General features: G+C 42.1%; 1 protein-coding gene across 3 annotated transcripts in view; it reads right to left on the bottom strand.

Moving 5' to 3' along the window:
• The window catches only part of PIK3R4 (phosphoinositide-3-kinase regulatory subunit 4), an 81253-nt gene that overhangs the window by 44237 nt on the left and 22427 nt on the right, over positions 1-14589 (bottom strand). For all 3 annotated transcript variants that reach the window (XM_089652060.1, XM_089652062.1, XM_089652061.1), the window contains exons 5-7: positions 11692-11826; positions 3157-3378; positions 1938-2111 (exon numbers count right to left, since the gene is read on the bottom strand). In XM_089652060.1, the coding sequence (XP_089508186.1) occupies positions 1938-2111; positions 3157-3378; positions 11692-11826 (531 nt within the window). The remainder of the gene's footprint in view (positions 1-1937; positions 2112-3156; positions 3379-11691; positions 11827-14589) is intronic.

Genomic DNA, 14589 nt, shown 5'->3' with positions numbered 1-14589 from the left:
CGTGGCCAAAACAACTGTTTGGAACATTCTTAAAAAGAAGGAACGTACCGGTGAGCTCAGCAACACCAAAAGACCCGGAAGACCACGGAAAACAACTGTGGTGGATGACCGAAGAATTCTTTCCCTGGTGAAGAAAACACCCTTCACAACAGTTGGCCAGATCAGGAACACTCTCCAGGAGGTAGGTGTATGCGTGTCAAAGTCAACAATCAAGAGAAGACTTCACCAGAGTGAATACAGAGGGTTCACCACAAGATGTAAACCATTGGTGAGCCTCAAAAACAGGAAGGCCAGATTAGAGTTTGCCAAACGACATCTAAAAAAGCCTTCACAGTTCTGGAATAACATCCTATGGACAGATGAGACCAAGATCAACTTGTACCAGAGTGATGGGAAGAGAAGAGTATGGAGAAGGAAAGGAACTGCTCATGATCCTAAGCATACCACCTCATCAGTGAAGCATGGTGGTGGTAGTGTCATGGTATGGGCATGTATGGCTGCCAATGGAACTGGTTCTCTTGTATTTATTGATGATGTGACTGCTGACAAAAGCAGCAGGATGAATTCTGAAGTGTTCCGGGCAATATTATCTGCTCATATTCAGCCAAATGCTTCAGAACTCATTGGACACCACTTCACAGTGCAGATGGACAATGACCCAAAGCATACTGCAAAGGCAACCAAAGAGTTTTTTTAAGGGAAAGAAGTGGAATGTTATGCAATGGCCAAGTCAATCACCTGACCTGAATCTGATTGAGCATGCATTTCACTTGCTGAAGACAAAACTGAAGGGAAAATGCCCCAAGAACAAGCAGGAACTGAAGACAGTTGCAGTATAGGCCTGTCAGAGCATCACCAGGGATGAAACCCAGCGTCTGGTGATGTCTATGCGTTCCAGACTTCAGGCTGTAATTGACTGGAAAGGATTTGCAACCAAGTATTAAAAAGTGAAAGTTTGATTTATGATTATTATTCTGTCCCATTACTTTTGGTCCCTTAAGAAGTGGGAGGCACATATGCAAAGTGTTGTAATTCCAACACTGTTCACCTGATTTAGATGTAAATACCCTCAAATTAAAGCGGACAGTCTGCAGTTAAAGCACATCTTGTTTGTTTCATTTCAAATCCATTGTGGTGGTGTATAGAGCCAAAAATGTTAGAATTGTGTCGATGTCCCAATATTTATGGACCTGACTGTATAACTGTATACAGGGCACAACAAATTTGCTTTAAATTTAGGAGCCAGCTAAAAAAGTTAGGAGGCATTTTTTTTTTTCCAGCATAGTGTGGGTTGTCAGCACCCAAAGCAAGGCAACTTTTGAGTGACAAGCTTCACGCACTGTGAATTTCCACGATCATGACAAATCCACACCACGTTTTAGGCATCACTGGAAAAAAGAAAAAAAAAAATGGCACTTGATCCTGCATTTTGCGATCACAGCAATTCTGCCGCAATCCAAAAATTCCAAGGTGAGAATGGAGCCACTCTGGTTCACACATATGCAAGTCTGGATGCATTTTCAAAATCACAGATTCGCATGACAGGCTAGATATTATGTGTTCCTATTGAGGTGGTTCACACAGATGTGATCCATACGCATTGCGTTTTGAGAGCCATTCTAAAAAGAGTCCTCTGCAAGTTTGTAGCAGTGTGTTCCAGACTCGCAAGTGAAAGAGTAGAGTGCGGAGATAAGTGTCCACATAGGATTGCTATTACAGGAGTTTTTGCATTGAAGTCAGTGGGAAGCAGTTTTGGCATTGAAGTCAGTGGTGCCAGCATGCAATTTCTAGTCGCAATGGTGACCTGGCGTGTGTATTTTTTTTTTTTTTTACATCAGCGAACTTAATCAATGCTCACTAACATGTTATACACAAATGTAAACTATACCAAGAGAAACATTTCCAAGTTAAAAAAATAAATATTTTCAGGAGCATACCAATGTCACAAGAGAATTCATAGATGTGGGGTTTCTGAAGGAGGCCCAGTTGGCACATACATGTGAGAGCATTGAGGGCCTTAAATATCACAAACTCTTCCACATCGCTCAGCCCTTGCTGGAGAAGTGGCTTTAGGATGGAAGAACTCTGCCACCCTACATAAGCTGCAACACCTGTAAAAATAATAAATTGAGAGAAACACAAGATCAACAAGGTTGTGCAATCCAGCTACAGATCATTGTACAAATCATTCCACTGAACTATAGGTAGACAATTACACAACATCAAATATTGACAGTTCTGAAGCAAAGACCTGGAGGGCATGTGCAGAAGAGAATGTATTTCAATGGACTTCCAAAAGGCAGATATGACTATACATGATGGGCAGTGAAATGTTTCCACCCTATCATATATCTGCTCCTCCTCTTCAATGTCTGCCCCCATAACAAGTGCATGCTATGGAGACAGATGTATGGGCCTGCTACCAGGCTTGGCTTTGTGAGTCTATAGAAACACATAGTGTGGCTCAGTCTGGACCCCACTCCCTCCTCACTGGATTTAATTGGCAGCAGCAGCAGGAACCGATGGCTCCTGATGCTACTTCAATGTCCAGTGAGGAGGGAGAGAGCAGCAATTCTGCTTTCGGACACAGAGCTGGATCGATTTCAAACTCATAAGTTTTTAGGGGGGCTAGGGGGGAAGCAAATCTTGAAAGATTTTTTACAATAATGCATACTCATGCCATTCCTTTAGAGCTCTGTGCCAAGGCCGGGATACGCCATGTGCAGGAGTGATGCCATTGTGGCTTTGCCATTCAGGCAGCCACAACCCGAGAACCCGGGAGGAAGACCAGGCAAAGATGGAAGCCTCTGCAGTGGTGACAGCGCACCACTGGAAGACTTTGTTTGAAGGTAAGCCTTTCATAATGTGCTAGTATGCAATGCATACTAGGACATTATGCCTTTAGCTTGAAGGGAAATTTTTTGCTTTTGTATTGCTCCATGTTTACTACCACTTTAATACAAAAAATATGAAGTCAACCTACAAAAACCAAAAACGTTCCTTAAACCAACAGAAATCCAAAACAAAGGCCAAGCTTGCTTGTAAAGGCTTCGTGCATTAGAAAAAGCCACAGAAATCTTTAATTCAGTTTTTTTTAAATACTTGTATAGGACTACTTGATTGATTTCTTTTTTTTTTTTTTTAGCATTTACATACCTACAATGCTGTCAAAAAATGCTCCTCTAAGGTGCCAGTCATTTTTATCATTGAGAAAAGTGATCATATGAGAGAGAAGAACATCATTGGCTTTTTGTCGCCCAAAAAACACACAAAGCCTGGTGATTCCATTTTCCATTAATGTCTGTTTTACTATGTTCTCTGGGTCACTGAGCAAAGTCACCACCTTTTGCTGGACCATCTCATGTAAAGCCTGCAATTCTAAGCACAAAAAATAATAGTAAGTGTTAATGCCAACACCTTTGTAGTTAAGTACCTTGGTACAGTTAAAAAAATTAATGTTAACACGGTATATATTGCACTAAAATGATAAAAAAAAAAGCCACAAACAAAAACACCTAAGAACTTCAAATCAAACATCTTTGTAGAATGCTTGATAATAACAGTCTAAAGCTGGCTATAGACTCTAGAGGGTAGTGGAATATGAAAAACATAATACAGCTATCCTCATGAGTTTATATTTGTGGCCCTAATCATGCCTTGCGCAACCAAATGTGTTTAGACTAGAGAATAAGACGGGGAAACACAGCTGAAACACCGGGCACCAGCTTATTAGAAAAACAGCAGCCAATAAACAAGATTTGTTGTTAACGTACCCAATTGTATTTTCTCCCCAATTCAGCCGGATTCACATACTATGTGTATTGGCACCCACCATTTATGTTCTCCACATGTCAGTGTAGAAGGAATATCCAATGTAACCATTGGTATGGATTAGTACCTATAGAGGGGCCTCATTCATGGAAATCATGTGGTTCAGTTACATATGTTGGAAATCAAGCGAGCATGTAGATTGTACATGGATAACCTTTTGCTCAACCAGCAAAAAGGTGGATGGACCAATTTCGCCCCCCCCGCACTGGTACAATGTATTCTGACAGTGACTCCCACTGCTGCCAGAATACACGGATTAGCAGCTGCAGCCACTGACTGATGTAAAATTTACCAACACTCTTTTTGACTGAAGTTGAATCGATTTCTGTCAAGTGGTGGAGCTCATACACTGATTGAAATTCCGCTGGTCGCTGCTGCGCTAGCCAAATATTGATCAGCTTTATGGCCAACTTTAGGCCTAAAAGCCCTATCCCTTGACAAAATGTGTTGGGGGGGACCCTGTGCACACAAGTAAATTTCAGAGGTGTAAATACAGATCGATGATAATTGCAGTGTATGCTGGAGGCAGCAATACAACTAAGCCTTTTAGGGGATGCTCATTTAGCACTTTCCAATGTGAATAGATGTAATACATTATTTTAATAAAGATTTTAAAACAGTAATACACCATTTTAATTTTTTTGTTTTCCTGGCACGGAAGAAAATTTATGAAGTTGTTTACCAGGAGATTCAGGTTGTTCCTGATTTCAAGTGTACTTGGACCTCGGATTGTGTCACTATTCTTTCACAATAATCTAAATGAAGTTGTTCAGGGTTTTGTAATCACACTATTTGCATTATTATATAACTGTAAATGTCAATAGTGAGTCAGCAGTTACAATTTCAGGCACCATGACAGCTAATGAAACTGCCTTTTGTGCTACAAGATATTTCACATACCAGACAGTTAGTCTTCAGGCAATTTCAAGAATATACAAGTGGGAGGATTAAAAAGCAAATAACGATTTAAAGCATTTCCCAAAAAGTATCTTAGCTGATGATGATACCCCTCCTTTAGATATACATCAACTTTTCTTTTTTATATTCAGATTCTTTCCAGGGCTGTTCCCTGATGGCTCTAACGAGAGCATATGGTGGGACTATTCAACCATCACATTTTTTGAGCAAATGTAGACAGCTCCCACAGCATGGTTCTTACTTGTCAAAAAATATTATCTCCTTGGTCTACCCCAGGGCTCAAAAAAAAAAAAAAAAAAAAAAAAATCCCAGGCACCAGGTCACCATGGAGACTAGAAATTGTGTCCTGGTGCCTAGGCTTTTCTCAGGCACCAGGACACCGCCTCACTGCTCCAAGGATTTGAAGTTACCGCGACTTAATCCATCTGGGTTTTTTTTTGCCTTCCTCTGGATCAACTGTGGGTGTAGGATTATAACATTTTTTTTTTTTTTTTTAATGGTTGAACTGGATGGGCTTTTGTCTTTTTTCAGCCAGACAAACTATGTAACATACATCTCAGTGTATTGACAAGAGGCATTCTAATTGGTCTACACCGTCACACGAATGGTGCTGACCAATCAGAACCGTCCGCCATTTCTCCACTGTCCTTCTGTCAGTCCTCCTTACTGCTGTCACCCGGTATACATCTGTCAGATATCAGGTAATAATGCCAGGCCCGAGGCAGAGCAGTGTGTGAGACGGCGGAATGGTGCGCCAGGCCTGGGCTCACAGATTTCCATGTGTCAGCAGCTCCCTGTCCCACTGCTTCAGCCAGCCTGCCATGGTGTCACTGCTTCCTCTGGCCCTGGGGGAGGGGTGGAGCATGGACTGGGCCCATCCTGCCTCAGCTAAGAGAAGGGCACCACCGAGTAGATGGGGGGCACAGTGTACCTACTACCGGCCAGGTGTTGGCACCTCAGCCCCCCCTCCTATAGACACGTGTATGGGGAAGCAGAGCAGGCCCTGTTCTGTGTGTGTGTATGTGAGGAAGGTGGAGGTGGGAGAGCGCCACTTTTCTGGAGGATTCCTCTGTACACACTATAGAGGTGAAGGGACCTCATTGTACATATAAAGGACTAAGTTTCTTTCTTTACTTTTTCCTCTCTTTCATTTCCGGGGGCACCGGACAGCCGATTTAAAAAACTGACTCCTAACTTTTTTTTTAGTTGGCTAGATTCAAAGCAAATTTGTCAATCCCTGGTTCACCCTGTGCAGTGATGTTCTAGGTGCAATTTCAAAGCCTGTTCAAAAGCTGTATGTCCTAAATATATCACGCTCCTGTTGACATCATATGACGAAACACGTAGGGTGGAGGAGTACTGTGGATGTTATGAGGGAGTTTTCAGTGAATGATCTGAAGGTGCTTTCACATATGGAGTCCGTAACCAGCAGATAGAGGCATCAAGATCATATAGACTGCTAACTCACTACAGGAGAGGGCTGTAACATCGACTGCGCTATCTGACCTACCACTGAAGGTGGTCAATTATTTGTGGTGAGTGGGGCTCTGGTGGGGGAGCACTAATTGGAGCACTTAAAGGATTTTCATGGATAAGAAGATTAACCATTATATCACATAGTTTTTACGTTGGATGCAGATATTTTTTCATATTGGAACTTTCAAATGTTTGCACGTTGACTGGGACTTATTTTTTGCATACAAATTCACTGTATTCTTAGTTTGATGGTACATTGTCACGTTTGTATTTATTTATTCCTTAGCACATGTGCTGTTTGAATATTGTTTTCCCAATCTAGGGATGTATTAAGTCATTGGGCAAGAGGGATACATTTTTGTTGGCCCATAGGGCATTGAGGGACACACACATTTGTGGGGCACCCACATGTAAGTAGGGTACTATATTCACTTAGTAGAGGCAGCACAGCAACTATTTATGTTTCTTAAATAGAGTATCTGCTAAATGGAACATTGTTAAAGCTGTAGTAAACTCTGCTTTTTGACTTATACTTCGATTTGACAAAATTTGCTATGAATCTAGGAGCCAGCTAAAGAAGAGAAAAAAAAAAAAAAAAAAGAAGGTTAGGGGCCAGTTTTTTTATAACCACTTGCCTACTGGTTACTTTCTCTCCTTTCCTGTCCAGGCCAATTTTCAACTCTCAACTGTCATAATTTAAGCCCTGGTGTGTGGTCATGCAGGCTGTAATTTGGGCGGGCATAGGTGCCCATTCATTTGATTGGACTCCCGTGCCCTGGGACATGCAGGGAAGAAGTCCTTGCACTACTTTGGAAATCGCAGCCCGCACGGGAACCGAGGTTCCACGTATGGTTGCGATTTCCAGTGCGGGCAGCGTGCCATTAGAATTATTAGCACCCGCACGTCGGTCCCGCATTCCTCTGTGCAGGTGGTGCTGCTGCAGGTATTTGTTCGGGTCCTCGCACAAATGTGAACCAAGGGTAAAAGGACAATTGCGCGGTCATCCAACACTGTACCCTAATTAAATTTTTATCTTTTTGAGACAGAGCTTTTTTTGTCGTATTTAATCACCACTGGGGTTTTATTTGTTCCTAAATTCACGAAGAAAAGATTGAAAATTAAAAAAAATAATAATAAAATAGGTGGCCACACTGGCAGTTATGCCGCCAGTTCCTGCTCCGAGCTGAGGCCGAGAGTCTCCCCGAAGCAGCAGGTGTCACCGAGAGCCGCACAGGGGACACGGCCTGCCAGCTACGCTCCTCTTTTGACCCGCCCCTCCTACTAATGTGCAGCCCCGCATCTCCCTTAACCCACCCTTCACAATCCCACCGCTCTCCGGCCTCACAGCACCGCTCCTCTCTACACTTCAGCCTCACAAACGTGGCAGTGACACCTGCAGGCTGCCCGGCAATGTTGTGCTTGTCTGCAATCCCCTATGCTACACCACTGGGGACGACAACAGCCCAGGCGCCAGGTCGTATTTTCTAGTCACCATGGCGACCTGGTGCCCGGAATTTGTTTAGCCCTGATTTATACCTACAAATCTATACTAAGGATTACCTGTAGGAACAGTAAATATCTCCTAAATGTGCACGGTTTAGGAGATATTTACTTTAGTAGCAGCCGGTGACATCACTGGCACATGGGTACTTCACGCTGACAGGACTGTGCCATCCATTCAGAGATCTGTGCTGTGGCTGTGACTTCTGTGTGCATGCACAGGAGTGAAGTCATCATGGCTGGACAATTTAAACGTCCAAAGTCCGCAAACCTGGAAGAAAGAAACTCTGAAAGCAGCGACAGAATGCCGCTGGAGGGCTTCCTTTTAAAGTAGAATTATAGGCAAAACTTTTTTTCCCCATTTTAGATAAAGGGAGAGTTATAACTCCTGTCAGATTTTTTCTCTTTTTTGCCATCTTTGTTCCATTGTGGAGATTTCCCTTCACTTCCTGTCCTATAGCCAAACAGAAGTGAGAGGAAATCCCTGCAAATTAAGGTAATTCCTCGGGCCCCTAGAACTAGTGTCCCAGTTGGAAGATTTCTTGTCCATTACTTTTCTGGGAACAACCCAAAATTAGGGATTTTCTTTTACTTTAACTTTCAATGATAATGGTAAATAGGAAAAATAGAGGGTGAATTTTTCAGACACAGTAAGCCATGGGGCACTCGACCAGGCTCACTCCCGAGCCGCGTGCTGTGTATTCACACACTTAGCTTGGCCCGGCCTCACTCTATGTTCTCTCTACTCATTGGCTCACTGGCTGTGATTGACATCAGCAGGAGCCGATGGCTCTTGCTACTGTGTGAGCCAATGATGAGTTTTTAGAATCACTTTAATGTTCCCTTCACCTGCAGCAAAAATCAGTTTATTACTGGATAGGTTTGGCCTCGTTTTATACAGCTTTCTTTTAAAAAGCAACAATTAATAGAAAACACTCCTAAATAGTTTCCAGTGCCAGAGCAGTTAATAGATATAACGAATTATTATTATTATACAGGATTTATATAGCGCCAACAGTTTGCGCAGCGCTTTACAATATAAGGGAGACAGTACAATTACAATACATTTCAGTACAGAAGGAATAGGAGGGCCCTGCTCGTGCAGCTTACAATCTAAAGGAAGGGGGAGATGATACAAAAGGCGATAGCTGTGGGTGATGATCTGGTGGAGGCGATTCAAGTACAGTTCTTAGGTGGAGGTGGGGTAGGCTTCCCTGAAGAAGTGCGTTTTCAAAGATCGCCTAAAGGCAGACAGGGTGGGGGCTGACTGGACATGCTGTGGTAAGGAGTTCCAGAGGATGGGAGAGGCTCTGGAGAAGTCCTGGAGGTGAGCGTGGGAGGAGGCGATGAGGGAGATAGAGAGGAGGATATCATGGGAGGAGCGGAGTGGGCAATATCTGCGGATGAGGTTAGTGATGTAGCTAGGAGCAGTGTTGTGGATGGCTTTGTAAGCTGTGGTTAGTATTTTGAATTTTATACATTGGGTTAGTGCAGTGTTTCTCAACTCCAGTCCTCATGGACCCCCAACAGGTCATGTTTTCAGGATTTCCCTCAGATGAAACAGCTGTGGTAATTACTAAGGCAGTGAAACTGATCAAATCACCTGTGCAAAATAATGGAAATCCTGAAAACATGACCTGTTGGGGGTCCATGAGGACTGGAGTTGAGAAACACTGGGTTAGTGGAAGCCAGTGGAGGGATTGGCAGAGAGGGGTAGCAGACACTGATCGGTTGGTAAGGTGTATGAGTCTAGCAGCAGCATTCATAATAGACTGAAGGGGGGATAGCCTGTGTAACGGTAGACCAGTGAGGAGGGAGTTGCAGTAATCAAGGTGGGATATAACAAAGGCGTGGATAAGTTGTTTTATGGTGTCATTGGTCAGAAAGGGGCTGATTTTTGAAATGTTCCGGAGGTTGAGGTGGCAGGATTTAGCCAGTGAGGGGATGTGGGGCCCAAAGGAGAGGTCAGAGTCTAGGATAACGCCTAGCACCCTGGCATGAGGGAAAGGACCAACAATTTTGTCTCAGATTATGAATCTTGAATCTGTGAGATCTGCTAACTTGCAAACTAGCTGAAATTGTAAACAAAGAAAAATGTTGAGAGTATCCGCCCTGCTTTAACCCCTTGCCTACAGGGCACTTATACCCCCTTCCTGCCCAGGACAGTTTTCAGCGCTGTCGCACTCTGAATGACAATTGTGCTGTCATGCAACACTGTACCCATATGAAATTTTTATCATTTTTTGAGACAGATAGAGCTTTCTTTTGTTGGTATTTAATCACCTCTGGGTTTTTTAATTTTTTGCTAAACAAACCAAAAACAACTGAAAATATTGAGAAAAAAAAAAAAAAAAAAAAAGTTCTTCGTTTTTGTTGCAAAATTTTGTAAATAAGTGATTTTTCTCCTTCACTGATGTGTGCTAATGAGGCTGCAGTGATGGACACTGATGAGCATCTTTCCATTGATCGATGATCTGCTGTGTCCGAGGGACACAGCGCACTGCCGCGCGCTCCCAGAGGAGACTTCACATGACATCCTCCCTGAACGAGAGAACCGCCTTGCGCCCGTCATTACCTTATATGGCGGGCGGGAGACGGTTAAAGCATAACTCAACCAAAAAAAAAAAAAAAGTGTTTCTCTTTTGGTTTCAGGTACACTGGTGTTCTTGGTGATGCCATACAAAGAGCAGTGAAGCACGCGTTATTTGGGATAGGAAAACCATTGTCAGAGCTTATATTTCCCATGTGCTTCTGTCCATGCATCTGAAATTTCGCTTTGCTTTCTGGCAAAAAAAAAAAACAAACACACACACCAGGGATAGGGACACCCACCAGAGGCTCTTATCCTTCTGTACTTTAAAGCCCAACTTTTTTTATTTTTACTTTTGCGTAAAGTCACTGGAAGCCACTTCTTTTGTCTGCAATCCCCATTGCATCATGAATGACACAACAGCACAAGAAAGAAAGATCCTGTTGGTTCATGTAAGCCAGATAACTTTCAGATCTTGAAAAACCCCTGCTAAAGAGGATTATACCTACAGCATACTTAGCATATTTATCAGTCAGGGCAGATCATATTTATACATCTTTCAGCTCTACACAACAGTTTTCAGTAATAATCTTGAAATTAAATAATAAAAACAAAATTTAAAAAAAAAGACAGTCAAAATTGTGGTGTCTGCTCACGTGTCCTCAGTGTAGACATTCCCTCCTGTATTGGTGGTCAGTGTAGGTAGATGTTCAGTTTGCCACTGCTCAAGGAACCCCTAGCAACCTCAGGTTTGAGAAGGGCTGATGTAAACATCGCTTTTTATACCGTCTCTTTAACCACTTGACCTCCGGAACTGACAATTGCACGGCCAGTTCACAGCATATTTGAGTGGTCAGCAGGTGGTTATAACCCAACCTCTGACCCACTTATATTTACTTCCTAGTGCTCCCTTCCTCAATTGCAGTAAAATACCAGTACCCGTGCTTCCAGTTTTGGGGGAGCATTTGATCCTCTTCCTTGAAACCAATTCTTGGCCCAGTTCCACCCACCCCCATTTGGGGGCTAGAATTTTTTCTATATTCTTGTTCAAATATTTTTATAGATAAACAATAACAAGAAGAATAAATAAATAAAAAAGGGGGAACAAGTAGAGTGTTGAATTTTTTCAATTTTCAACTCAGCTGGACTATTTGCCCGGCCTGAATACTTTCACATGGTAGAAAGGGTAACATCATCACCCCCAGAGTATTTCAAGGCAGCAACTGAGTGTGATAAAGATTTAAAGATACACTTTGCTCTGCATGACAGAATCTCTATAAAGACTGATTGAATAAGCTGCACCTTATTGGTTCCTTTTTTTCCCACTGCATCCCTTAGATTGCCATAGCAACAATCATAATGAAAAACCATAGATAATCCTTAATGTATTCCATTATGTTGTGTCTGAGACAGATAAAGCCATAATGCAGACTTACCTGTGTCATAGCTCTCATTGGGGTGGGACGTCTCATCCAGCTCCTCACTGCTGGGATCATTCTCCATGTTTAGGTTCTTCAGCTGCACCAACTCCAAAAACCTTAGGGCAGTTTCTGCTAGTAAAGCTATGTTCTCTTTAGTAAAGTCCCATGTAAAGAAAGAACAGTCATAAAATATATTGAAATTAACACATGAAGACACAAAGAATACAATAGAGATAAAAGTAAAATGAGAATAAAATGTTAAAACAAATACAATATACTTCTAGAACTCCAATTTCTGTACTATTTATGGACATACAGTGTACAATGAAAATAAGAGGTGTTGAACCTTGCCTACCTTTCATACTGTGTAACTTCTTTATTTTACCAACCCAAGCACTAAATAAATCTGACTAGGCATAATAAGCAACACATCCCCCATTTAATTGCCTTCAAATGTATGAAGCAGTCTTGTAATTACGGTTTGCTGCTTCAGGGGCCACTACACACATTTTTCCTGCAGTGATCAGAGTTGTGTTAGGGCAGCTTGTTCCATTTTGAATGGGCTGTTATAACACCATGGTTTGCAAAAAAAATTCACCTGCATTATTTTTTGCAACACTGCAACACACAGGAGCATTCACAGACCATGGAAAGTCAGAGAAAGCTCCAAAATGTATCTGCACACTTGTTCTGAGTCAGTGAATCAAGGTACTGATGCAAAAGGGTCAGCAGTGCAGCCAGGCAACTAGCATTAGAATGACAGATCAGCAACGATAAACTACATGGTTTTCCAATGACAGGTTAACTTTAACTAGATGAATTTAGAGGAAGGATTGTGTTGATTGCATAATGAACAATATATAGCATACGGTTTTTCCTTCTGACCTGATACAGAGTAATTTTCATATTGGAAAGCTTTGTGGTTTTCTAGTTTCCTTATTTGCTCACAAAAGGCAACTATTTCCTCTGTATTTAGCCGACTTTGGAGAGGATTTTGTTTGTTTGCACTGATGTAACAGACTGTGGTTACACATGCTATGTTCCTGGTGTCTAATGAGGTCATCTTAGAGCAGTGTTTAGAAGTCTATCTTCACATCCCAGCAATACTGCATGTTATACAGGTCATCTCACATATATAAAACCTTAACCCCCAAAGGAGAAAAAAAAAAAAAAGTTTGCTGTGACTGCTTATAAAAAGTATTAGCTGGATTTTGCCTTCAATTTGTTAGTGTATTTCAATCTGCTAATACATCTAAACACTCTCCTACCCCCAGACTGACAATGCTGCTGTCTAAAAGGTGCTCCTTCATCTAGAATGGGGGCACTCTAATACAGTAGGTGTTACTGGTCACATTACCAGGTAAAGAGGGGGAAAAGCCAAAAAAGAAAAAACTAATGCAGCCACCACATCTGATTGGTAAGCTGAAATATATTATATTTTTTGGTTTGGGGTTTAATACTGCTTTAATCACAAGAAGTACATTAAAAAACACATAAGTATAGCATTGCACTCCCAATTTTGGAAGTTATCAAGGCCAACTGATTCTTTGAAATACAGCCCACAGTATGTCTAAGGCATGTGCGGTTTGGTTTGAGAAGCACAACTATCCAAGTTGTGATATAATTTTTCTTAAATCTGCTCAGACAGCAGGAAAATGTAGTATTTTCAGTGACTATTTTCAGTTATTTTTGCTACATTTACATAAATTTATGCAGCACACTTCACATGCTTACTCATCCTAAATCTCACCTGCTCTGGGTCAGTGAATCACATTATTGCAAGAGAGTCAGTGCTACAGATAGGTGACTAGAATTCAAATGACAGGTTTACTTTATAGGAGAAGTTCACCTTTGGGAACATGTTACATGTTCCACCCGTTTTTAGAGTAGAACATGAAACATGTTCCCAATGCTGTAGCCGCCACCTGCTGCTCCCCCCTCCCTCTGACAGAAGTATGGGGAGAAGTTACCCCGTATTAACTGTCAGATTTGAGAAAAACACGGACGTGAGGGGCTCAGCCCACACAGCCAGCTTGTAGTTTTCAATGAACTACCATGGCACTGTGGAGCTATGGTAGTTCATCTCATCTTCTTGTCAGTATATCAACATGCTGATACAGTTGTGACCAAAATTATTCAACCCCCACTGAAATTGAGTGTTTTGGCCAGTTTGACATTGCTTTTGATCATTCAGTCATCTTGCTTACATTTACATTAAAGAGGCACTTGTAGGTCAGACAAATATAACATAACAGTTATAATGAAATAACCACAAATGTCTTTTCTGTGCTCACAGCATTATCAGTTTTATTCAACCCCCAAGTGACATTCAATCTTAGTACTTAGTACAGCATCCTTTTACAGTTATAACAGCTTTTAAACGTGAAGCATAGCTTGACACAAGTGTCTTGCAGCGATCTACGGGTATCTTCGCCCATTCTTCATGGGCAAAGGCCTCCAGTTCAGTCACATTCTTAGGCTTGCGCACTGCAACTGCTTTCTTTAAGTCCCACCAGAGGTTCTCAATCGGATTTAAGTCTGGTGACTGCGATGGCCACTCCAAAATGTTCCAGCCTTTCCTCTGCAACCATGCTCTAGTGGACTTGGAGGTATGCTTGGGATCATTGTCCTGTTGAAAGGTCCAACGTCTCCCAAGCCTCAGGTGTGTGACGGACTGCATCACGTTTCCATCCAATATCTCCTGGTACTGAAGAGAATTCATGGTACCTTGCACACGCTGAAGCTTCCCTGTACCTGCAGAAGCAAAACAGCCCCAAAGCATGATTGACCCTCCACCATGCTTCACAGTAGGCAAGGTGTTCTTTTCATCATAGGCCTTGTTCTTCCTCCTCCAAACATAGCGTTGATCCATGGGCCCAAACAGTTCTAATTTTGTTTCATCAGTCCACAGAA

Source organism: Staurois parvus, unplaced genomic scaffold (assembly GCF_062004578.1).
Source record: "Staurois parvus isolate SC_StPar_1 unplaced genomic scaffold, SC_StPar_1.0 ptg000670l, whole genome shotgun sequence".
In the NCBI taxonomy this organism is placed as follows: domain Eukaryota; kingdom Metazoa; phylum Chordata; class Amphibia; order Anura; family Ranidae; genus Staurois; species Staurois parvus.
This window is presented reverse-complemented; position numbering and strand designations above follow the sequence as displayed.